The sequence below is a fragment of the Panulirus ornatus genome, chromosome 4 (assembly GCF_036320965.1).
Source record: "Panulirus ornatus isolate Po-2019 chromosome 4, ASM3632096v1, whole genome shotgun sequence".
In the NCBI taxonomy this organism is placed as follows: domain Eukaryota; kingdom Metazoa; phylum Arthropoda; class Malacostraca; order Decapoda; family Palinuridae; genus Panulirus; species Panulirus ornatus.
Window position 1 is genome coordinate 76,351,087 of NC_092227.1, and position 27,134 is coordinate 76,378,220.

Genomic DNA, 27,134 nt, shown 5'->3' on the forward strand with positions numbered 1-27,134 from the left:
TTACTCTCACTAAGTCATCCCATTTACATTTACAGCTAACATCCTCAATCAAATGTCTATTATTCTTCCTGGCATAACTGGTAGACTCCAGTGCCACTTCTCAGCCTTTTGTGCCTCACCTTTGATGTGCCACTCCCAGAGGGCAACTCCAGCACATTGTTTCCCCAGAGGCAGCAGGCTCCCATAATGTCCAAAAAAACTAAATACCCCTGCATACCTCAAAGGTTTGTTTGTATTTAGGAAGAAACTACTGCTTCCACTGTTCCACCCCTAAGGGTGTATTAATGAGGTCACCATGAGAAGGTAGGGTGATACTTCAATACTCCAGAAAACTAGAGTATCCCACTGAGGCACTGAAATTCAAAACTTTTCCCAATTCTGAGCCTGTACTGCAGTAGCAGCACTAACTAACCTCATCAGCTACAATACTGCCATCACACAAAAAGAATATCTAAATAACTTTTACGTGCCAATCCTTAAGAAATGGTATGGAAAAAAATATAATGTAAGGATTCTGAAAATGATACAATCAATACAGTCTGATGCTAATGCAGCTCCAACTTTATTATTTTGGCAAATGCCATTCTCCAATATCAAGTTTATATCAACATGAATCTCAGAAGAGACAAAAGGTATGAGTATCTTAGCTTAATAGCACACTTAACTCTACTAATTACAAAATTTTAAGCATTTGGTGCAAAAACTGCCCAGAATTTAATCAATCCTGAATATCTGAGGTACTGCAAAAATATAGTTTGATATAATGCCAAAAATCATTCCAGTAATACTGATGAATTGTCCATGAGTTGCACCACACATGGTATAAAAATAAATAGGCTGTAAAAAGTGATCTACATATCTATTATCTTCATGAAAATGCTAATAAAATTGTACATGCACATTCTATACAGTTTAAACCTAAACCTAGACTAGTTAGGTGCTAAATTTACTCAAGAGAACTAGTAGAAAAAGAAAACTGCTTACCATGTCATTTAACACATTATGAGAATCAAATAAAAAAAAATATGTAAAAAGGAATGTTTTCAACTAATGCCCCAAAACTGTCTTACTCTGCTTTCTATGACTGGAATAACAATTTACTAACTTAAATAATCCAGACACCCTACGTTAAAACCCAAACATTGAAAGTTGTTAAATCAAAAGCCTAAAAAGTCTTTGGAATCTGCAGTGGTTGAGAAATATAAATTTCAGAAATAATTAGCAATGAAAAGAACATTCTTGTTTCATAAGCCAGTAAAACAAATCCCTTCTTCACTGGCAGGGATGTGTTGCAATATTCTTTATTTTTTTGAGTATAAAGAATGTTACAAATGATCATATCCATCTTACTCATTACGTATTGACATTTATTGAGTTTCCATCCTGCCCTCAAGATTACATTACACTTTGTTACTTGCTACATTCAAGCACCCGAATAACTGTATTTGGTACTTCCCTTGACCAAACTTTTCTAGTGTGACCTGGTGTGACCTAGTAAGCTTAAAACATACACAAAGACTGTACAATCAACACTATAAAGGTATGTCAGAAGAATGAGAATACTATTATGGAACTGTTTTTAAGTTTTCTTTTGATGTAAGCCTCAAGCATCAGTCAAAAGAATTAGTGTATCATCTTGTACATACTCCATTTCTAAAGTTTTAAAGTAAGGCTTACAAAAGCATACTAAAGCAGGAGCAGTTACATAAAACAAAATCCATGAATACCTTAGTGATATACCTGTAGATGATACAGGCTGTGTAAGTATAATGCCTTCCTGGCAAATGCAATACATACAGCCTCTGAGAAGGACAGCTGCAATGGAAGATCTTACATCAAAAAGGTTTTCAAAATCCATGTGTTTTCGGATGAAATAAAAAAGTAAAACATTACTTTTCTCCTTAAAAAGCTTAACCTAGTGAGGCACACAAAAAACACTTATATTGGTTCACTGTCCTGAGCAAAATTCGGGGACATTACAGGATTACCGTAAAAAAAAAGAAAAATCATGCTGACAGTGCTTGAATCTGTTTATACTTTATTTTACCATCACACCCATTAAGGCATGCTCAAGATCACTAAAAGTAACTTGTCCTTATATATTGTCCTTATATATTTGCACATTCAATTGTATCATACAATGAGTGTAACTTACTGTATTCCCATTCATGAGCTGTCAGTTGCAAGAAAAATGATGAGCAATCTAAATTTGTAGGCAGGAGATCAGATGGCTTCAGTCACTTATGGAAGCACTATGATAAGTGTAATGTTCTTTCTTCCGCTGATGGTTCTTTTATGCTATATTCACAGTGCAGCTCAAATAGTTGTCTGGCATCCATTTTCAAATTTCACATCACCCTTCAATGATTAGTTTCAAATTTCTGTTGTTTCTACCAACTCTTCTTACATCTGGTTTTTTTCTATCTGTTCCTATTACCCTTGCATATAACTGTGTATACCAGCTGAGGCAACCCTTTTACTTTTCACATACTTATTTCATTAAAGCAAATGGCAACCAATTCGCTTACTGAAGTGGTTAAACAAATTCCCACATTTCTTAAGCAAATGTTTTGAAGCACATAGGTTATATGTCATCTGATAAGAGTAGGGAGTCAGTACTGTAATACCTAATAAAGATTTTGCATCCAACACCATATCTGTAAAGGGAAAAGACAGTAGTATGATATTTAAAGGGTTTTAACCCTTTTGCTGCTACATTCACATGCACCCAAATAATTATATTCCCTTTGTCCTACCTTTCAAAAAGAGTTTCCCTTTACCGAGAAAACTGGAAAAAAACGACCTTCAAACCCTTACCATGCAATCACAACTGACTCATCACATGATGCATGTCCCTTTAAATCTCCATCAGTTGTATAGAATTTTTCTTCAGATTTTTTATCTAACATTGTAGTGTGCTGCTTCAAGCTTTACATGACATAAGTAGGAGTCTTACATAGAGGAAATTAGCTAATATATATTTCAAAATTGGAATGGGTGTAGTCTGTACACTGTTATAATTCAAGGACCCATTCTAGTTTTTTCATATATCAAGTGATTTTATATGGAATCAGTAAAAACTTATTTGCCTGATTCTGCATTCTAGTGACAGCGAAAATAGTAAAAATAATGACAATCAGTTGCATAAACTTAGATCAACAGAAGAACACTCAAGAAACAACTTTCTGAAGATAAATCAGGGATGAAGTTCAAAAGATGGCTGTATTTCAAACAGTATCTCCCTCTAACTAATCCAGAACAGTGGGGATTGCATGCATATGTTTTCTGAATCTTGAATACCCATCATCTATATAAATTTCAGGTGAGCATGAAGGAAGTTGGTTTTGGAGAAAATTTTTAATTTTTCCTCATGTATCAACCTTAAATGTTTGGCACAATTTTATACATATATTGCATTTACATTTGCAGAATACTTTATGACCAATATTTCCTCATTCTGATCAATTTCAGTAAACTTCTTCTAAATCCTGGAATTCTCATGCTTTGTGATTTCAAGGTGCTCCTGAAAAATTTGTGAACTAGTATGATAATAGAAAAATGAAAATTTGTAGCAAATAAGGACTGCTTTTTTCCACAGGTTTATTGGTTATTTTGAGGCACACCTATGAAATCCAATTCTGCAGCAAAAGGGTTAAACCAAAGCTGTGAATAAAAAAAGATGGACCATCTATATATATTTCCCCCTTTCAAGCGATAACAGTTTGTCTTAAGAAGTAAAAATTCATGACAGTTAGTGAAAACATTACTATTATATTTAGGCCTTTAGCAAGGAGATGAGCACGATTATAATTCATGGCAGTGCTCTTTCCCTTGATCCAAACCTTCTTCCTAATTCTGCCTAAAATGCAGAAACTTCCATGTATTTCAATATATGCACCTAATCAAATCAACATCTCATCAAACTTAGCTTTCCTTTAGAAAGATAAACCATAATATTCAGCAAAGTCATGATGTTGATTTGAGCAAAGAGCAGGTTTGTATTTCCAAAAGTAGCTGCTAGCTCATATGTAAGACTGCAACTGTTCAACATTGAAGAAACCCAACAGTAGTCTAGGTTTAAGGGCAGTGTATCATGCAATTTGATTGTTGCCAAAGTAAATAACCTTCAGACAAATATATTAACAAACACCACTAGAAACTTTGTGGGTACTTACTGACCCAGTCATGGTACTGAAAAACTAATTTACGTCAGGTACACAACAAGTTCAGGACTAACCTTCTAGATTTGTCCCTGACATCTAAGCTACATCTCCTTCTGAAGTTTAAACAATAAAGTGTATGTGGCTGGATATAACATTTCATAAGCACTATTCCATTTCTTCCTTCAGGTAAGCATTTTTCTTTGAAATGCTTTCTCCTAAAAATATCAAGACTCCTAAACATCCAGATGTTACTGGGTTAGCTATCTAACAATACATTAGTTATACTCTGCGGAACTGTTCCCAGCTAAGATCTAAAATAATGTGACTATAGCAGCCACTAGGAGTATAAACTTCCTGTGAAAGCATAACTATGCCACAAATGTTTCATGCTAAATTTGTATTACAGACAGTTTAAAGCCTTGAAAGAGATGCATCTTGAACATCAAAAGGAGTCCAGTATTTGTCAGGGTAAAACCCCCCCCAGAGTTTTATAAGCAAACTGCCTCCCTCAGAAGAGTACAGCTCACATGAACTGAGGTAGTAAATCAACTTACATACAAGTTAACTATTAGTGTATTCAACAATCTTACAAAATACTTTCAAGTTGTTATTTATATCTGAGGGATCATTAAACAATTCTAAATAATAAATCAAAACTCCCCTCTCACTATTTCATAAGTATTGTTCTTGGACATATTAAATGATGTGATGGATTCCCATGAGGTATATGGTATTATCTACCTGGAATGTGTTTACTATCTCCTTGACCTGAAAGAAAAATTAAGACGTATGAAGTGGACAGGTCCCCCAAACCATAATATCAAAAAGTTATCCAGAACATTATCCAAAACATTGATCAAATAAGCACCAACACTGATATCACTGCATAACCCCATCTGTAGACAACAAGTATGCTGTCCAACACTGTTAGTCCAACTAGTGATATTTTTGGAGGTCTGGTCCTTCCAGTTATATAAATAACCTCATCATTATACCACGTTATTGTATCATAAAAGCAGCCTTTTCTGACAACTACAAAATCTGTAAAACCTTATTTCTGAGATTGCAATGAAGAAATTCTGTCCTCTAATCTCAAGCATATCTTCCCATATTACAAAAATAAAGAGGCTTATTCTTTCAACTGCCAGAGTGATGTAGAAAGTGACATTTACCTAAAATGACTATCTGAGGAGTACTTAAAAAATAAAGAACTAAGCACTGCCATGAAAAGGAACAGAAAATTAATAATTTCCAAAAGCATGCTTTAACAGCTCACATTCTCTGGTAAAAATATCTAATACTCATTTACCTTTCATATGAACTTTATATATCAAATTGCAACTCACTTTGGCCTTTGGCCAAAGTAAGCTAAATAAGATTAAGTAGATAAAGAAGGATATGCAAAACCCCTTAAAAAAAAAATGATGTACTGTATTACTAATAAATAACAAACATAATTCTAAATACCTTTTCAGCTTTAATATGCAGGCCATGATGGTATCTAAGATTCTGGTAAAATGAATTTTGGGTATTGGAAGCATTGGTGTATCAGATGCATAACCTGGTCATACAGGCATCAAGCTCGTGATGAACCATTAACCTCTTGATACGCCAAATGCACTACAACAGTTCAGAAAAGGAAGTGCCAGTTATAATTATGGGAACTTGAGAAAAACTCCTCCTACTGATGTAATGCAATGCTCAACTGGTAATAACCTGTAAGCTCCTCTATTCTATTAACCTATTCATGCATCTGAGAGAAAAAAAAAAAAAGTCTGAACCACTTGTAGCTTTTAGATTCACTCCCTTTCAACACAGGAAGTCAACCAATGTTACTCATGTAACAGCAATTATGTCTAACCAGGTCCTTAAAAGTAGAAATGTGAAAGAAAGAACTCAGCTAAATCTATTGTATAAACCTCCATCTAGCACGAGGTAGAAGGGATAGCTATCCAGAATGATTTTTCATGGAAGAAAATGCATCATTTTGTGCACAAAATTGCACCAAAACATTTCATCCCATGTTGTACGAAAAAACCTAGTACAGACTCTCTTCACTAATAGAGATCATATTCCATCTGCTGTTATCAAAGGCTAGCAACACTTCAGCAGTATGCTAAAACCTATGCATGTTGTCATAAAATCAAATACAAGAAAAATCTAGACATTTGAATTTTGATATGAAAAGTACCTATACAGCATGAACTGTATTATGAAATGCCTTAAAAAGGAAAATCTTGTACCTTCTTATGAAGATATTTCTTATCAAAAATTACATTTGTAAATATCCAAGTATTCCTCTTCTGAATCAAACTTTCTTCAGAGAGTGATTTCTTTAAGTTTATCCAAAATCTCTTTGTCTTTCTCTGTTTCATCCCGTACCAACATTACTGTGTGTCCCATCCCACATGAAACTTGAGTCACATGAGCTCCCTCCAGTGTCTTTACTTCTTTTGGCTGTGTACTTGACTTGACACTCTCTCCAAGGCCCTGAAACAATTAAGTACTCATTATGGAAACACGTAAAACTACATAATTATTTGAAAAAATAAAAAATTGTGGTAAATCCTGAATATTTAGTATCAATAAAAATAAAACACTGATATAAAGTTAAAGGCAGAATGGTCTGGGGGTGCTCAAGGAGTATAGCCCAATATTCATCCGAGGGCAAGAGCAATGATAAGGATGGCATTTCTGATATGAGCTTTGGAACTGTTACAGAGTGCACTTAATTGAGTTTCAGGTTGATGTGGGTTAAAATGAAAGTAGACCATAAGTAGCTGTGACTGATAGCAGTTATGCACCAGGAATTGAAAAGGAGAAAGATGAAAATACACTTTGGAAGGAAAAGAGTTTATATGCTAGGGACCAATAACAGTGCTAGAAGAAAAAATTTCAGGGTAAGTGATGTGACCACTGAGGGTTTACTTGGAGAGGGGATATGGGGTTCCTGGTGCAAATGAAAATATGGAAAAGCTAGCTGAGTTTTGCACTAAAATAAGAATGATGACAGGAAGCACATCTTGGTGCAGCCCATCCAAAGAAAGGAGATCATTCTAATCCTTCTAATACGGAGGTCCCATCTTATGATTATCTGACCCACAAACACCTAAACTCAAAAGCAAGCTTCATAAACAATATAAATTTCCTAGTTCAACATACAAAATACCTATATCATATTATTATATTATATTTTGTTGCTGTCTCCCACATTAGCGAGGTAGCACAAGGAAACAGACGAAAGAATGGCCCAACCCACAAACATATACTTGTATATAATACCTCACGTGCATGAGGTAGCGCTAGGAGAAGACAACAAAGGCCACATTTGTTCACATTCAGTGCTCCCTTTCCACATCTAGGCCCCACAACACTTTCCATCGTTTACCCAAGACACTTCATGTGCTCTGCTTCAATCCATTAAGAGCATGTCGACCCCAGTATACCACATCGTCCCAATTCACTCTATTCCTCACACGCCTTTCACCCTCCTGCATGTTCAGACCCCGATCACTCAAAATCTTTTTCACTCCATCCTTCCACCTCCAATTTGGTCTCCCACCTCTCCTCGTTCCCTCCACCTTTGACGCACATATCCTCTTTGTCAACCTTTCCTTACTCATTCTCTCCATGTGATCAAACCATTTCAATACACCCTCTTCTGCTCTCTCAACCACACTCTTTTTATTACCACACATCTCTCTTACCCTCTCATTACTTACTCGATCAAACCACTTCACACCACATACTGTCCTCAAACATCTCATTTCCAACACATCCACCCTCCTCTGCACAACTCTATCTATAGCCCATGCATTGCAACCATATAACATTGTTGGAACCACTATTCCTTCAAACATAACCATTTTTGATTTCTGAGATAATGTTCTCGACTTCCACACATTCTTCAATGTTCCCAGAACGTTCACCCACTCCCCCACCCTCTGACTCACTGCTGCTTCCATGGTTCCATCCGCTGTTAAATCCACTCCCAGATATCTAAAACACGTCACTTCCTCCAGTATTCCTCCACTCAAACTTACCTCCCAACAGACTTGTCCCTCAACCCTACTGTACCTAATAACCTTGCTCTTATTCACATTTACTCTCAGCTTTCTACTTTCACACACTTTACCAAACTCTGTCACCAGCTTCTGCAGTTTCTCACCCAAATCAGCCACCAGAGCTGTATCATCAGTGAACAACAACTGACTCACTTCCCAAGCCCTCTCATCCACAATAGACTGCATACTTGCCCCTCTCTCCAAAGCTCTTGCATTCATCTCCCTTACAACCCCATCCATAAACAAATTAAACAACCATGGAGACATCAGGCACCTCTGCCGCAAACCGACATTCAATGGGAACCAATCACTTTCCTCTCTTCCTACTCGTGCACATGCCTTACATCCTCGATAAAAACTTTTCACTGCTTCTAGCAACTTGCCTCCCACACCATATACTCTGAATACCTTCCACAAAGCATCGCTATCAACTCTATCATATGCCTTCTCCAGATCCATAAATGCTACATACAAATCCATTTGTTTTTCTAAGTACTTCTCACATACATTCTTCAAAGCAAATACCTGATCAAAACATCCTCTACCACTTCTGAAACCATACTGCTCTTCCCCAATCTGGTGCTCTGTACATGACTTGACCCTCTCAATCAATACCCCCCCCATATAATTTCCCAGGAATACTCAACAAACTTATACCTCTGTAATTTGAACACTCACCTTTATCCCCTTTGCCTTTGTACAATGGCACAGCACATGCATTCCACCAATCCTCAGGTACTTCACCATGAGCCATACATACATTGAGTATCATCACCAACCTGTCAACAATGCAGTCACCCCATTTTTTAATAAATTCCATTGCAATATCATCCAAAACCTGCCGCCTTGCCAGCTTTCATCTTCCGCAAAGCTTCATTATCTTTTCTCTGTTTACCAAACCATTTTCCGTGACCCTCTCACTTCGCACACCACCTCGACCAAACCACCCTATATCTGCCACTCTATCATCTAACACATTCTACAAATCTTCAAAATACTCACTCCATCTCCTTCTTACATCACTAATACTTGTAATTATCTCCCCATTAGCACCTTTCACCAATGTTCCCATTTGTTATCTTGTCTTATGCACTTTATTTACCTCCTTCCAAAACATCTTTTAATTCTCCCTAAAATCTAATGATACACTCTCTCACCTCAACTCTCATTTGCCCTCTTTTTCACCTCTTGCACCTTTCTCTTGACCTCCTGCCTCTTTCTTTTATACATCTCCCAGTCATTTGCACTATTTCCCTGCAAAACCTATCCAAATTCATCTCTTTTCTCTTTCACTAAGAATCTTACTTCTTCATCCCACCACTCACTACCCTTTCTAATCTGCCCACCTCCCACCTTTCTCATAACACAAGCATCTTTTGCACAAGCCATCACTGCTTCCCTAAATACATCCCATTCCTCACCCACTCCCCTTACATCCTTTGTTCTCACCTTTTTTCATTCTGCACTCAGTCTCTCCTGGTACTTCCTCACACAAGTCTCCTTCCCAAGCTCACTTACTCTCACCACTCTCCTCACCCCAACATTCTCTCTCCTTTTCTGAAAACCTCTATAAATCTTCACCTTCGCCTCCACAAGATAATGATCAGACATCCCTTCAGTTGCACATATCAGCACATTAACATCCAAAAGTCTCTCTTTCGCGCGCCTATCAATTAACACTCTCTGGCCATCTCTCCTACTTACATACGTTTACTTACGTATATTTCTCTTTTTAAACCAGGTATTCCTAATCATCAGTCCTTTTTCAGCACACAAATCTACAAGATCTTCACCATTTCCATTTACAACACTGAACACCCAATGTGCACCAATTATTCCCTCAACTGCCACATTACTCACCTTTGCATTCAAATCACCCATCACTATAACCCGGTCTCATGCATCAAAACTGCTAACATACTCAATCAGCTGTTCCCAAAACACATGCCTCTCATGATCATTCTTCTCATGCCCAGGTGCATAGGCACCAATAATCACCCATCTCTCTCCATCCACTTTCAGTTTTACCCATATCAATCTAGAGTTTACTTTCTTACACTCTATCAATTACTCCCACAACTCCTGTTTCAGGAGTAGTGCTGCTCCTTCCTTTACTCTTGTCCTCTCACGAACCCCTGACTTTACTCCCAAAACATTCCCAAACCACTCTTCCCCTTTACCCTTGAGCTTCGTTTCGCTCAGAGCCAAAATATCCAGGTTCCTCTCCTCAAACATGCTACCTATCTCTCCTTTTTTCTCATCTTGGTTACATCCACACACATTTAGACACTCCAATCTGAGCCTTTGAGGAGGATGAGCACTCCCCGCATGACTCCTTCTGTTTCCCCTTTTAGAAAGTTAAAACACAAGGAGGGGAGGGTTTCTAGCCCCCCGCTCCCATCTCTCTTATCCCTAGGAATAAAACATACCTATCCTAACAAAATGTAGAGCTACTTAAATGTGCATCATTTTCTTTTAAGTGTTATTTCATATGGTGTTTCATTAGCTGTATTTACTTTAAAATACATTGTTTAATAATCACTACATTCAGGTACAGGTATTTACTCTAATTCTATATGATCCATGATAACTTTATATTTTCCAGCTTATGAAAGACTCAACATATGAACAGGGTCCAGAAACATAACATATTCATAATTTGGGGACCCAAGTATTGCCTTGCTGCTCTCATTTTAGCCATCCCCAAGGCCTTCGAAACTCTCCTTAACTCTCTCAAACACTTAAAATCCCATTCCTTTTTTGTTCTGATTGTAAATATGGATTTTGCAGTGCTCAACTGAGGATGCTGAAAGGCGACACAGAAACATAAACAGGGTCTTTAACTGGTCCTCTTTCCCTCATGTCCACTCCCTAACTGTCATATATAATGCACTGGAACGTGTTGAAATTCTACTTGCTAGTCCATCTCCGAATTGCTGATTTCAGATTTTCCAGTACATATAGGGGAGAAAGAATGCTTCGCACATATTCCCTGCATGTCATAAAAGGCGACTAAAAGGGGAGGGAGTGGGGGCTGGAAATCCTCCTCTCCAGTTTTCACTTTTCCAAAAGAAGGAACACAGAAGGGGGCCAACTGAGGATATACCCTCTTAGGCTCAGTCCTATGTTCTTAACACTACCTCGCTAGTGCAGGAAATGGCAAATATGTATGAAAAAAAATCACAGTAAACATCTTTTCAAGTCGGTCCCTTGTAAGGCAAATCCATTATATTGTTAATTATTCATAAATCATCTTTAAGTTCAAATTTTTCTTTAATTTCACAAACTTCTCCAAAGAACATTTATATACATCAATATTCCTTTAAATTCTCTTCTTGTCTTCTGATCTTATCATCTTATTCTACTGTCATATGCAAAACAGCTTACTCCACTGTCTGTTGTTATTTCTAGTTTGTCCGTTTCCTTGCGCTACCTCGCTAACGCGGGAGACAGCAACAAAGCAAAATAAATAAATAAATAAATAAATAAATGATAATGCTGCTACTTGTGGCACATCTGATAAAATATTCTCTTCATCAAACAGTTCCATATACAACTACCATGAAACTCGCTTGCAAATAAACGTTTAATATACATTATGAAGAGAACCAGTACTTGAGTTTAGTTTTAGTCAAGTTTTCCAGAAGCAAATTCATGCCAGCCTTTGTTACTGTTTTACTAGTAATCAGGTGTTCGAAAATGTTTCCTTAATCTCTAAAAGACTTTAATCTCATGTTATGACAAACATAGAGGTATATGCTGTTTCATCAAAACCTTAGATCTTCTTTTGCATTATGGTTATATTTTGTGTAACAGTGATACATAGGCAATCTGCATATGACTAGTGGGAGAAGCAAGGGAAAGTGAGGATGAGGAGGAGGAGGAAGAAAGGAGAAGAAAATGGCAAAGTTATGACAGAGAGAGGAACTGCATGATACTTGTGAAGAGAGGAAGAGGAAATTGCCAAGGAAGGGGAATTGAGGATGTAAAGTACCAACCTATGAGTATGTACAAAAAAAAATTTTTCTATGAGAAAAGTGTAAGGTATAGGTGTCAATGGAATTCTTGCTTGATTAACATCTTTTTCTCTGCCACATGTTTTGCTTAATCTTGACTGAATAACCACATAAGAAATTCTGCTTTTGTATGACATGAGGAAGGAAGAAGAGAATGAGTAAGATTCATCATAATGGGAAATGAAGAAACAGAAAAGGTGGAAGAGCAATGGAGACAAGACAATAATAGAAAAAAAAGGAGTATGGAAGACCACACAATGATAAAAAGGGATTAAGGAGAGAGCAAAAAATAAGGAGAACCTTGGCGTAAGAGCCCAGGAGCAGAATATAATGGAAGACTTGATAAATGAGGAATAAAAAGATGAAGGCAGTCAAAGAAGACAGAATAAGATCAGGAGGGGAAGAGAAATCTGAGAGGGAAAAGGAAAGGTAGAGATGCAGAAGGGGAGGAAACACCCCAGAAACAGGTAGACAAGAAAGGATAAGAAAAGGTATTAAGATTATGGGTTGAAGAAAAAGAATGAGGCTGATGTAAAAGAAAAGGAAAATGAGTAATATGAGAGAGGAAGAACCTAGAAAGGAGGAAGAAAACAATGAGGATGAAAAGCACAAATGATGAACAAGAAGGAAAACTAGAAAAAGAAATAGGAAGAGGAGCAGGAATACTTGATAATCATGTTCAAATGAAATAGTGTTAATGGGATAAAGAAGCAAGCACATATCAAAGCTGACATCTATTACTAAAAACTGATGAAAGACATTCTTCCTACTGAGATCATTCAATCTGAGTCTTACAACAAATAACAGTGATATAGTTCTAGTCCTGGGCATACATAACCTGTTGTAGCCCAAGCTTAAATTCAGTTATCATAAAAACAATTTCAAGCATAAAAACACATTTGCATTTCTTACCAGTTCACCATAAGTAGGTGAAGGTCCCCAGGAAATGATGCTTTCATCTGCAGCTACGACAATAGAAGTGGTAGAACAACCCACAGATCTCACATCCCAGCCGCAAAGATCCTGTAATGGCTTTGGGTACATGTTGGCTTCTCCAGTACGTTTTGTCTGACCCCAGAGGAAGATGCCCAAGATGCTGAGGCCGATGGTAAAGGTGGATCCACAATACACTTTTTCCACTCCTCGATTAGGGCCGTCAAAATATTTAATCAAGCGGGGTATGAATTCATCCTTAGGTTCAGCATGGCCTAATCTTCCATATCCACCAAATCCCCAGGAAAAGGCTCTCTTCTTGGCATCAATTGCAACCTGGATAAAATTTTACATTGTATAAACTATACCACATGAAAGCACTTTATCAGAAACAAAACATTAATCATCGCCTACAGTCTTTATCCCTTTCCCTTAATTCATAACACTTTGAAACTCAAGTTACAAAGGCCCAGCAGCAATGATAATTTTATCTTCATATAGGTTTGCTGTTGTCTGCACTGGCAAGGAAGCTACAGTTACAGAAGAAATGGCCTTACTTACTCACATCCATTCTCATGCTGTAATGAGTTATGCACTGAAATTACAGCCCCCCCTATTCACAACTAGGCTCCAAGGACTTTTCCATAGCTTCCCTGGCCACTTCATATGGCTTGGTTCAATTCATCAACATCACATCAACACAATTCATCCTATCCTTAGCATACCTTACACCCTTCTGCATGTTCAGGCCCCGATCACTCAAAACCTTACTCTCTCTAAACTTCTATCTCCAATATGGTCTCCTCCTTCTCCATGTCCTCTCCAATTCCAACACATACATCTTCTTTGTTAACCTCTCCTCAGTCAAACTCTCCATATGCCCAAACCATTTCAGCACATACTCCTCAGCTCTCTTGAACATGTTCTTATAACCAGACCTTTCTCTTCTCCCTGGGGATAGGGGACAAAAAATACTTCCCATGCATTCCTCATGTGTCGTAGAAGGCGACAAAAGGCGACAGGAGCAGGGGCCAGAAACCCTCCCCTCCTTGTATTTTAACTTTCTAAAAGGGGAAACAGAAGGAGTCATGCGAGGAGTGCTCATCCTCCTCGAAGGCTCAGATTGGGGTGTCTAAATGTGTGTGGATGTAACCAAGATGAGAAAAAAGGAGAGATAGGTAGTATGTTTGAGGAAAGGAACCTGGATGTTTTGGCTCTGAGTGAAACGAAGCTCAAGGGTAAAGGGGAAGAGTGGTTTGGGAATGTCTTGGGAGTAAAGTCAGGGGTTAGTGCGAGGACAAAAGCAAGGGAAGTAGTAGCACTACTCCTGAATCAGTTGTGGGAGTATGTGATAGAGTGTAAGAAAGTAAATTCTAGATTTATATGGGTAAAACTGAAAGTTGATGGAGAGAGATGGGTGATTATTGGTGCATATGCACCTGGGCATGAAAAGAAAGATCATGAGAGGCAAGTGTTTTGGGAGCAGCTGAATGAGTGTGTTAGTGGTTTTGATGCACAAGACCAGGTTATAGTGATGGGTGATTTGAATGCAAAGGTGAGTAATGTGGCAGTTGAGGGGATAATTGGTATACATGGAGTGTTCAGTGTTGTAAATGGAAATGGTGAAGAGCTTGTAGATTTATGTGCTGAAAAAGGACTGGTGATTGGGAATACCTGGTTTAAAAAGCGAGATATATATAAGTATACGTATGTAAGTAGGAGAGATGGCCAGAGAGTGTTACTGGATTACGTGTTAATTGATAGACGCACGAAAGAGAGACTTTTGGATGTTAATGTGCTGAGAGGTGCAACTGGAGGGATGTCTGATCATTATCTTGTGGAGGCGAAGGTGAAGATTTGTGGGGGTTTTCAGAAAAGAAGAGAGAATGTTGGGGTGAAGAGAGTGGTGAGAGTAAGTGAGCTTGGGAAGGAGACTTGTGTGAGGAAGTACCAGGAGAGACTGAGCACAGAATGAAAAAAGGTGAGAACAAAGGAGGTAAGGGGAGTGGGGGAGGAATGGGATGTATTTAGGGATTCAGTGATGGCTTGCGCAAAGGATGCTTGTGGCATGAGAAGCGTGGGAGGTGGGTTGATTAGAAAAGGTAGTGAGTGGTGGGATGAAGAAGTAAGATTATTAGTGAAAGAGAAGAGAGAGAGGCATTTTGACAATTTTTGCAGGGAAAAAATGCAAATGAGAGGGAGAGGTATAAAAGAAAGAGGCAGGAGGTTAAGAGAAAGGTGCAAGAGGTGAAAAAGAGGGCAAATGAGAGTTGGGGTGAGAGACTATCATTAAATTTCAGGGAGAATAAAAAGATGTTTTGGAATGAGGTAAATAAATTGCATAAGACAAGGGAGCAAATGGGAACTTCAGTGAAGGGGGCTAATAGGGAGACGATAACAAGTAGTGTGATGTGAGAAGGAGATGGAGTGAGTATTTTGAAGGTTTGTTGAATGTGTTTGATGATAGAGTGGCAGATATAGGGTGTATTGGTCGAGGTGGTGAGCAAAGTGAGAGGGTTAGGGAAAATGATTTGGTAAATAGAGAAGAGGTAGTAAAAGCCTTACGGAAGATGAAAGCCGGCAAGGCAGCAGGTTTGGATGGTATTGCAGTGGAATTTATTAAAAAAGGGGGTGACTGTGTTGTTGACTGGTTGGTTAGGTTATTTAATGTATGTATGATTCATGGTGAGGTGCCTGAGAATTGGCGGAATGCTTGCATAGTGCCATTGTACAAAGGCAAAGGGGATAAGAGTGAGTGCTCAAATTACAGAGGTATAAGTTTGTTGAGTATTCCTGGTAAATTATACGGGAGGGTATTGATTGAGAGGGTGAAGGCATGTACAGAGCATCAGATTGGGGAAGAGCAGTGTGGTTTCAGAAGTGGTAGAGGATGTGTGGATCAGGTGTTTGCTTTGAAGAATGTATGTGAGAAATACTTAGAAAAACAAATGGATTTGTATGTAGCATTTATGGATCTGGAGAAGGCATATGATAGAGTTGATTGAGATGCTCTGAGGAAGGTTTTAAGAATATATGGTGTGGGAGGAAAGTTGTTAGAAGCAGTGAAAAGTTTTTATCGAGGATGTAAGGCATGTGTACGTGTAGGAAGAGAGGAAAGTGATTGGTTCTCAGTGAATGTAGGATTGCGGCAGGGGTGTGTGATGTCTCCATGGTTGTTTAATTTGTTTATGGATGGGGTTGTTAGGGAGGTAAATGCAAGAGTTTTGGAAAGAGGGGCAAGTATGCAGTCTGTTGTGGATGAGAGAGCTTGGGAACTGAGTCAGTTGTTGTTCACTGATGATACAGCGCTGGTGGCTGATTCATGTAAGAAACTGCAGAAGCTGGTGACTGAGTTTGGTAAAGTGTGTGAAAGAAGAAAGTTAAGAGTAAATGTGAATAAGAGCAAGGTTATTAGGTACAGTAGGGTTGAGGGTCAAGTCAACTGGGAGGTAAGTTTGATTGGAGAAAAACTGGAGGAAGTAAAGTGTTTTAGATATCTGGGAGTGGATCTGGCAGTGGATGGAACCATGGAAGCAGAAGTGAATCATAGGGTGGGGGAGGGGGCGAAAATTCTGTGAGCCTTGAAGAATGTTTGGAAGTCAAGAACATTATCTCTAAAAGCAAAAATGGGTATGTTTGAAGGAATAGCGGTTCCAACAATGTTGTATGGTTGCGAGGCGTGGGCTATGGATAGAGTTGTGCGCAGGAGGGTGGATGTGCTGGAAATGAGATGTTTGAGGACAATATGTGGTGTGAGGTGGTTTGATCGAGTAAGTAATGTAAGGGTAAGAGAGATGTGTGGAAATAAAAAGAGTGTGGTTGAGAGAGCAGAAGAGGGTGTTTTGAAATGGTTTGGTCACATGGAGAGAATGAGTGAGGAAAGATAGACCAAGAGGATATATGTGTCAGAGGTGGAGGGAACGAGGAGAAGTGGGAGACCAAATTGGAGGTGGAAAGATGGAGTGAAAAAGATTTTGAGTGATCGGGGCCTGAACATGCAGGAGGGTGAAAGGCGTGCAAGGAATAGAGTGAATTGGAACGATGTGGTATACCGGGGTCGACATGCTGTCAATGGATTGATCCAGGGCATGTGAAGCGTCTAGGGTAAACCATGGAAAGTTGTGTGGGGCCTGGATGTGGAAAGGGAGCTGTGGTTTCAGTGCATTATTACATGACAGCTACAGACTGAGTGTGAACGAATGGGGCCTTTGGTCTCTTTTCCTAGCGCTACCTCGCACACATGAGGGGGGAGGGGGTTGTTATTCCATGTGTGGCGAGGTGGCGATGGGAAGAAATAAAGGCAGACAGTATGAATTATGTACATGTGTATATATTCATATGTCCGTGTGTGTATATATATGTGTACATTGAGATGTATAGGTATGTATATTTGCGTGTGTGGACGTGTATGTATATACATGTGTATGTGGGCGGTTTGGGCCATTCTTTCGTCTGTTTCCTTGCGCTACCTCGCTAACGCGGGAGACAGCGACAAAGCAAAATAAATAAATAAAAAAAATATTCTCTTACCTTGTCATTTCTCACTCAATCAATCTGACTTGGACCACGTACTGTTCTCAAACACTTTCAAGACATTCACACTCTTCCACACATTCTCATATGAAACCCTTGCCTCTATATATCTCTATCTCTGATACCTGTTCCAACTGGAACTCCCTCAAGGGGGTGGCTACAGCAATAGTCTCCATAACTACTGAACTCCAGTGCCACTTCTTAGCCTTTAGTGCCCAACCCTTAACAGGCCACTGACTGAGGGCAACTCTAGTGCAATGTTTGTTGAGGTTCCTACCTAATCTTCTTACTGACTAATTCTACCTAATGCTCCTACTGACTAATTCTACCTAATGCTCCTACTGACTAATTCTACCTGATCTTTCGTTCTACCTAATGCTCCAGCCTAAATGTTCCTACCTACTATTTCTATCTACTGCTGCTCCTACTATTTGGTAAAAGGCAGGGCTGGCACATAGTACTTACTGCAAGAAAATCTAGTTATGAAGAATGAGCTGTGTGAGTTAAGTGTTGTCAAGTGTTATGCACGACAAGGAAAGATTGTATGTTTGTGGACAGAATGCCAGTAGTTCATGTGTGGCTGAGAGAAAGACAACTACCTGGATCAGAGGAGTGCAATTTGGCAGCCACTTAAGTGCTGGCTCATTAAGCAGCTGTCACTAATCCTCCTGATAACCAGACAGGTAGTACTGGTAATATACCTCCCTGGTCACTGGCTGCCTACCAGCTAATACCCTTGCTTCACATCCATAAAACACCACTGGGACTACTATAACTCCAAGGCCAGATAGTGACCTCTCTCTCACCACACATTCCTCATTGCTTTCAGGATCTTTGCTCTTTTACCTGCCCTATGACTCATTTCAGCTTCCACGTTCCATTTGCTGCTATGTTCACTCCTAGGTGACTCAAAGAATTTATTTCCTCAAGCTGTCTCCACTCAAACTTACACTCCATACTGCTAAACCTAATAATTTCTTTTATTCACATTTACTCTCCAACTCCTCTTTTCCCATAAGGTTCTGTAGTTTCTCACTTGAATCTGCCACCAGCAACATGTCATCAGTAAACAACAATTGAGCCATCTCCCATGCTCAGTTCATCCCCAACAGACTACATACTTGCCCCTTTCTGCAAGGCTCTTGCATTTACATCCCTGACAACCCCATCCATAAATAAATCAAAGTCCTATGATAACATCAAACAACCCTGTCACTGACCCACCGTTGTCCAGAACCTCTGCTTACTTGCACACATTCCACTCTTGATTAACACACTGCACTGTTTCTAATACCTTTCCTCCAACATTGTATATCTATAAGACCTTCCACATAACATTTCAATTACTCCTATCATGTGCATTCACTAGTTCCATGAATGTCCCATAAAAATCCTTGTTTCCCTAAGCGTTTGTTACATGTTCTTCACAGCATCCACCTGATTCACACAACTTTACCACTCCTGAAAACACAAGGCTCCTTTCCTTTCTGAAGCTCCGAGTATGTCACCACCCTCTCAATCACAACTCCATCCAACTTACTAGCTAAATTCAACAAATTCATACCTCTATAATTCCAACACTCATCTTCGTTCCCCAACCCTTAATACAGTGGTACTATGCAAGATTCTGCAGTCCTCAGGCACACTACCTTGATTCATACACATTGACTCTAACCAATCAATACAGTGACCAATTCCTCATTTGCTCCCTTCACCTATGTTCCCATTTGTTCTCATATTTTTCGACACTGTTACCTCCTACCAAAACATCATATTCTCTATGAAGTTTGCTGACACTCACTAACCCTCTGCACCTTCCTCTTGACCTGCTGCTTCCTCTGGTATATTTCACAATCACTCTGACTCCTTCCCAGTAACACCATACACCTCTCTTTTTGCATGCCCATCTTCCACATGTCACATACTTCTTTTGCACATGCCAGCACTGCTTCCCTAAATACCTCCTATTCCTCAACCAACTCCCCAAGCTTTACTTACTTTCACCTTCTGCCACTCTGTACTCAATCTCCTTTGATATTCTAACATAAACCTCTTTTCTATGGCCATCGAGTTTCACCACCCTCTTCTCATCCACATAATTTCCTCTTTCCCAAAAGCCTCTACAAATCTTCACCCTTGCCTCCACCATGTAATGGTTCGACATTTCCATCAGTTGTCTCTCTCCATGTATTCAGATCTAAGTCTACTGCATGCCAATTAATTAGTACTTTGAGGTGTTTTGGGCATGTGGAAGGGATGCAAGATGGAAATTTTAAAAGGAAAATGAATGATAGTATGATTAAAGGACTTGGAGTGTGACGATTTATAACATGGGAAAATAGAATGGAAGAGTGCTGGTTGGTGGGAAATGGAGGGAGAATGCATGAAATGGTGAATGTGACAGAGCCATATAAGGGCAGAGATAAGCACAAACTCTTATGCCATGGCCATCTGTTTGATGGGAGTTCCCATAGGGAATGGGCATTATATATATATATATATATATATATATATATATATATATATATATATATATATATATATATATATATATATTTTCTTTTTTTTTTTATACTCTGTCGCTGTCTCCCGCGTTTGCGAGGTAGCGCAAGGAAACAGACGAAAGAAATGGCCCAACCCACCCCCATACACATGTATATACATACGTCCACACACGCAAATATACATACCTACACAGCTTTCCATGGTTTACCCCAGACGCTTCACATGCCCTGATTCAATCCACTGACAGCACGTCAACCCCGGTATACCACATCGCTCCAATTCACTCTATTCCTTGCCCTCCTTTCTCCCTCCTGCATGTTCAGGCCCCGATCACACAAAATCTTTTTCACTCCATCTTTCCACCTCCAATTTGGTCTCCCACTTCTCCTCGTTCCCTCCACCTCCGACACATATATCCTCTTGGTCAATCTTTCCTCACCCATTCTCTCCATGTGCCCAAACCATTTCAAAACATCCTCTTCTGCTCTCTCAACCACGTTCTTTATATTTCCACACATCTCTCTTACCCTTACGTTCCTCACTCGATCAAACCACCTCACACCACACATTGTCCTCAAACATCTCATTTCCAGCACATCCATCCTCCTGCGCACAACTCTATTCATAGCCCACACCTCGCAACCATACAACATTGTTGGAACCACTATTCCTTCAAACATACCCATTTTTGCTTTCCGAGATAATGTTCTCGACTTCCACACATTCATCAAGGCTCCCAGGATTTTCGCCCCCTCCCCCACCCTATGATCCATTTCCGCTTCCACGGTTCCATCCGCTGCCAGATCCACTCCAAGATATCTAAAACACTTTACTTCCTCCAGTTTTTCTCCATTCAAACTTACCTCCAAATTGACTTGACCCTCAACCCTACTGTACCTAATTACCTTGCTCTTATTCACATTTACTCTTAACTTTCTTCTTTGACACACTTTACCAAACTCAGTCACCAGCTTCTGCAGTTTCTCGCATGAATCAGCCACCAGCGCTGTATCATCAGCGAACAACAACTGACTCACTTCCCAAGGTCTCTTATCCCCAACCGACTTCATACTTGCCCCTCTTTCCAAAACTCTTGCATTCACATCCCTAACAACCCCATCCATAAACAAATTAAACAACCATGGCGACATCACACACCCCTGCCGCAAACCTACATTAACTGAGAACCAATCACTTTCCTCTCTTCCTACACGTACACATGCCTTACATCCTCGATAAAAACTTTTCACTGCTTCTAACAACTTGCCTCCCACACCATATATTCTTAATACCTTCCACAGAGCATCTCTATCAACTCTATCATATGCCTTCTCCAGATCCATAAATGCTACATACAAATCCATTTGCTTTTCTAAGTATTTCTCACATACATTCTTCAAAGCAAACACCTGATCCACACATCCTCTACCACTTCTGAAACCACACTGCTCTTCCCCAATATGATGCTCTGTACATGCCTTCACCCTCTCAATCAATACCCTCCCATATAATTTACCAGGAATACTCAACAAATTTATACCTCTGAAATTTGAGCACTCACTCTTATCCCCTTTGCCTTTGTGCAAAGGCACTATGCATGCATTCCGCCAATCCTCAGGCACCTCACCATGAGTCATACATACATTAAATAACCTTACCAACCAGTCAATAATACAGTCACCCCCTTTTTTAATAAATTCCACTGCAATACCATCCAAACCTGCTGCCTTGCCGGCTTTCATCTTCCGCAAAGCTTTTACTACCTCTTCTCTGTTTACCAAATCATTTTCCCTAACCCTCTCACTTTGCACACCACCTCGAGGTGGGTTGATTAGAAAGGGTAGTGAGTGGTGGGATGAAGAAGTAAGATTATTAGTGAAAGAGAAGAGAGAGGCATTTGGACGATTTTTGCAGGGAAAAAATGCAATTGAGTGGGAGATGTATAAAAGAAAGAGACAGGAGGTGCAAGAGGTGAAAAAGAGGGCAAATGAGAGTTGGGGTGAGAGAGTATCATTAAATTTTAGGGAGAATAAAAAGATGTTCTGGAAGGAGGTAAATAAAGTGCGTAAGACAAGGGAGCAAATGGGAACTTCAGTGAAGGGCGCAAATGGGGAGGTGATAACAAGTAGTGGTGATGTGCAAATGGGGAGGTGATAACAAGTAGTGGTGATGTGAGAAGGAGATGGAGTGAGTATTTTGAAGGTTTGTTGAATGTGTTTGATGATAGAGTGGCAGATGGGCTCTGTGTTGTGACCATTGGCCTTCTTATGTGTAGAAGAGTCTTTGGTGTGTTTGGAAAAGCAGAACTGGGTGGCCCAACGATTCCAAAATATATATCTGGCTTTGCAATGATTTGTTAATGGCTCATATATGTGCTGTGTGCTTCATTCCAAGCTTATGGGCACTTTGTTGTTGCTGGACTCTGTCTGTTTGTGGTTACACCTGGAGCAAAAAGTCACCTTCAGCGATGTTGCATCATCATCAGTGGACAAAAAGAGAACAATCTTCTTGAAGAACTTCTTGTTCCAAAGGAGTCCATCCTTTACCTGCTACTGATTGTAGCACAGCCTTGAAGCTGCAGGAACTCAATAAAAAGGGTCCTGGGGTTATGTAATAAAATCTTGTAAATTCCTTGTATATATTGAAAGAAATTTCTTTACTTGACTTGTGAGGGCTATTGATGGGATAACATATTGGTGTGTTTTATTGTATTCAAAAGGAAACCATTCTAGATATTGTAAAACAAGCTGAATCTGAGTCATACTGGTGCCAGAAGCAGTATGGTTAGAAAAACACTTAAAAAAAATCAGACTGATTAAAAAAAAAATGAGGGAAAGATATTGGAATTTAGCTACCTCGCTAACGCGGGAGACAGCGACAAAGCAAAATAAATGAAAAATAAATAAATATATATATATATATATATATATATATATATATATATATATATATATATATATCGTAGAAGGTGACTAAAAGGGGAGGGAGCGGGGGGCTGGAAATCCTCCCCTCTCGTTTTTTTTTAATTTTCCAAAAGAAGGAACAGAGATTTGGGCCAGGTGAGGGTATTCCCTCAAAGGCCCAGTCCTCTGTTCTTAACGCTACCTCGCTAATGCGGGAAATGGCGAATAGTTTGAAAAAAAAAAAATATATATAAATATATATATATATATATATATATATATATATATATATATATATATATATATTATTTATTTATATTTATTATACTTTGTCGCTGTCTCCCGCGTTTGCGAGGTAGCGCAAGGAAACAGACGAAAGAAATGGCCCAACCCCCCCCCATACACATGTATATACATGCGTCCACACACGCAAATATAAACACCTACACAGCTTTCCATGGTTTACCCCAGACGCTTCACATGCCTTGATTCAATCCACTGACAGCACGTCAACCACGGTATACCACATCGCTCCAATTTACTCTATTCCTTGCCCTCCTTTCACCCTCCTGCATGTTCAGGCCCCGATCACACAAAATCTTTTTCACTCCATCTTTCCACCTCCAATTTGGTCTCCCTCTTCTCCTCGTTCCCTCCACCTCCGACACATATATCCTCTTGGTCAATCTTTCCTCACTCATTCTCTCCATGTGCCCAAACCACTTCAAAACACCCTCTTCTGCTCTCTCAACCACGCTCTTTTTATTTCCACACATCTCTCTCACCCTTACGTTACTCACTCGATCAAACCACCTCACACCACACACTGTCCTCAAACATCTCATTTCCAGCACATCCATCCTCCTGCGCACAACTCTATCCATAGCCCACGCCTCGCAACCATACAACATTGTTGGAACTACTATTCCTTCAAACATACCCATTTTTGCTTTCCGAGATAATGTTCTCGACTTCCACACATTCTTCAAGGCCCCCAGAATTTTCGCCCCCTCCCCCACCCTATGATCCACTTCCGCTTCCATGGTTCCATCCGCTGCCAGATCCACTCCCAGATATCTAAAACACTTCACTTCCTCCAGTTTTTCTCCATTCAAACTCACCTCCCAATTGACTTGACCCTCAACCCTACTGTACCTAATAACCTTGCTCTTATTCACATTTACTCTTAACTTTCTTCTTCCACACACTTTACCAAACTCAGTCACCAGCTTCTGCAGTTTCTCACATGAATCAGCCACCAGCGCTGTATCATCAGCGAACAACAACTGACTCACTTCCCAAGCTCTCTCATCCCCAACAGACTTCATACTTGCCCCTCTTTCCAAAACTCTTGCAGTCACCTCCCTAACAACCCCATCCATAAACAAATTAAACAACCATGGAGACATCACACACCCCTGCCACAAACCTACATTCACTGAGAACCAATCACTTTCCTCTCTTCCTACACTTACACATGCCTTACATCCTCGATAAAAACTTTTCACTGCTTGTAACAACTTGCCTCCCGCGCCATATATTCTTAATACCTTCCACAGAGCATCTCTCTCTCTCTATATATATAACCATTACTTAAGTTAGGTTGTAACCTACTTCAGAGAGTTGTTGGAAACAATAAGTTTTACTTTTATTCTAAGATCATCAAAATTTACAGTCTCACCATTTTCTTCAATTCCAAAATCCTTAGCCATTTGACTGCGAGCTAAATCAACCATAAGTTTTACTATGTATTAGTTCACCGTGGACTTCATCAGAATATGTTTGAGCTAAAGCTTACAAAGCACTTCTAAATGGTCCTTAGTGCTTTCTTATCAAGCAAAACAATGATGTTTAGCATCCTAATTTAGTTAAAAATCAATATAGTACACTAATGTAAACTAATGAGCTACAGCTAGTACTAAACTTCACTGTTATCTAATACCACAAACCTCTGCACCCATGGAAGATTTTCAACCAGTCTCCAAACACAAAAAACTGATTCACATGCCTTCTTTCACACTATCAATAACAATTCAAGTACATCCTGGAAATCTTACCTCATAATAAATTTTCCACAATGTCACCACTTACCTGTCATGCTAATACTTTAACATCTCATCAAATCATGTTGTAAGCATTTGACTGTAGATAGTGTGACTCCTGTAAATGAACATGGGAAAATATAGTTCTAGCCTGACCTAACTACTCTGGGTATGGGATTATGGGTACCTGCCACACTCTGACTGGCTGTATTTATTTCATTTCAAGCAGCATACTGTTAGCTGTGGTTACTGTAAGAATTTTCTTATTGGATGAATTTCTGAGAAATATCTAGGAAGGTGTTATAACTCAAAATTAGGCAGTTTAGTGTACAGTACTATCATTCAAAAGGCTTCAGATGACAGACTAGTCAGAATGCTTGTCTGCAGCTGTGACCCAAGTACAGACAATCATAACCTCATTATTATACACTTTTTCTAGCTGTAAGAATTAAGAAAAAAATACTGACAATATTCATCCCATACCCCTCACAAGATGCAACTATGGCAATCAAGTATAGAAAATCAGTTGAAATCTGAAATACTAATGCAATACATGTCATCTATGAGAAGTCCCTGGTTATTAATAACGGGTTTGCGGCAGGGGTGCGTGATGTCTCCATGGTTGTTTAATTTGTTTATGGATGTGGTTGTAAGGGAGGTGAATGCAAAAGTTTTGGAGAGAGGGGCAAGTATGCAGTCTGTTGTGGATGAAAGGGCTTGGGAAGCAAGTCAGTTGTTGTTCACAGACAATACAGCACTAGTGGCTGATTCGGGTGAGAAACTGCAAAGCTGGTGACTGAGTTTGGTAAAGTGTGTGAAAGAAGAAAGCTGAGAGTAAATGTGAATAAGAGCAAGGTTATCAGGTACAGTAGGGTTGAGGGACAAGTCAATTGGGAGATAAGTTTGAATGGAGAAAAACTGGAGGAAGTGTTGGGAGATAAGTTTGAATGGAGAAAAACTGGAGGAAGTGAAGTGTTTTAGATATCTGGGAGTGGATTTGGCAGCAGATATAACCATGGAAGCAGAAGTGAGTCACAGGGTAAGGGAGGGGGCAAAAGTTCTGGGATCGTTGAAAAATGTGTGGAAGGCGAGAACATTATCTCAGAAAGCAAAAATGGGTATGTTTGAAGGAATAGTGGTCCCAACAATGTTATATGGTTGCGAGGCATGGGCTATAGATACAGTTGTGCGGAGGAGGGTGGATGTGTTGGAAATGAGATGTTTAAGGACAATATGTGGCGTGAGGTGGTTTGATCGAATAAGTAATGAAAGGGTAAGAGAGATGTGTGGTAATAAAAAGAGTGTGGTTGAGAGAGCAGAAGAGGGTGTTTTGAAATGGTTTGGGCACATGGAGAGAATGAGTGAGGAAAGATTTACCAAGAGGATAGATGTGTCAGAGGTGGAGAGAATGAGGAGAAGTGGGAGACCAAATTGGAGGTGGAAAGATGGAGTGAAAAAGATTTTGAGCAATCGGGGCCTGAACATGAACTTGCAGGAGGGTGAAAGGCATACAAGGAATGGAGTGAATTGGAACAATGTGGTATACCAAGGTCGACGTGCTATCAATGGATTGGAACAGGGTATGTGAAGCGTCTGGGGTAAACTAAGGAAAGTTTTGTGGGGCCTGGATGTGGAAAGGGAGTTCTGGTTTCGGTGCATTATACATGACAGCTAGAGACTGAGTGTGAATGAATGTGGCCTTTGTTGTCTTTTCCTAGCACTTCCTCCCACACATGCAAGGGGAGGGGGTTGTCATTTCATGTTCGGCAAGGTGGCGACTGGAACGAATAAAGGCAGCAAGTATGAATTATTTACATGTGTATATATGTATATGTCTGTGTATGTATATATATGTATACGTTGAAATGTATAGGTATGCATATGTGTGTGTGTGGACGTGTATGTATATACATGTGTATGTGGGTGGGTTGGGCCATTCTTCCTTCTGTTTCCTTGCACTACCTCGCTAACGTGG

General features: G+C 39.5%; 1 protein-coding gene across 4 annotated transcripts in view; it reads right to left on the reverse strand.

The window, feature by feature from the left end:
- Positions 1-533: 533 nt before the first annotated feature.
- Positions 534-27,134, reverse strand: part of LOC139745835 (protein RCC2 homolog) — a 332,889-nt gene continuing 306,288 nt past the window's right edge. The window contains exons 8-10 of one of the 4 annotated variants that reach the window (XR_011711990.1): positions 13,156-13,512; positions 6,407-6,653; positions 534-4,931 (exon numbers count right to left, since the gene is read on the reverse strand). Coding sequence is in view for 1 of the 4 variants with exons in the window: in XM_071656433.1 (XP_071512534.1) it covers positions 6,483-6,653; positions 13,156-13,512 (528 nt within the window). In the remaining 3 variants the exon portion in view is untranslated. Of the gene's footprint in view, positions 6,654-13,155; positions 13,513-27,134 lie in introns of all 4 variants that reach the window. The other 3 variants (XR_011711989.1, XR_011711986.1, XM_071656433.1) reach the window with 3 other exon arrangements.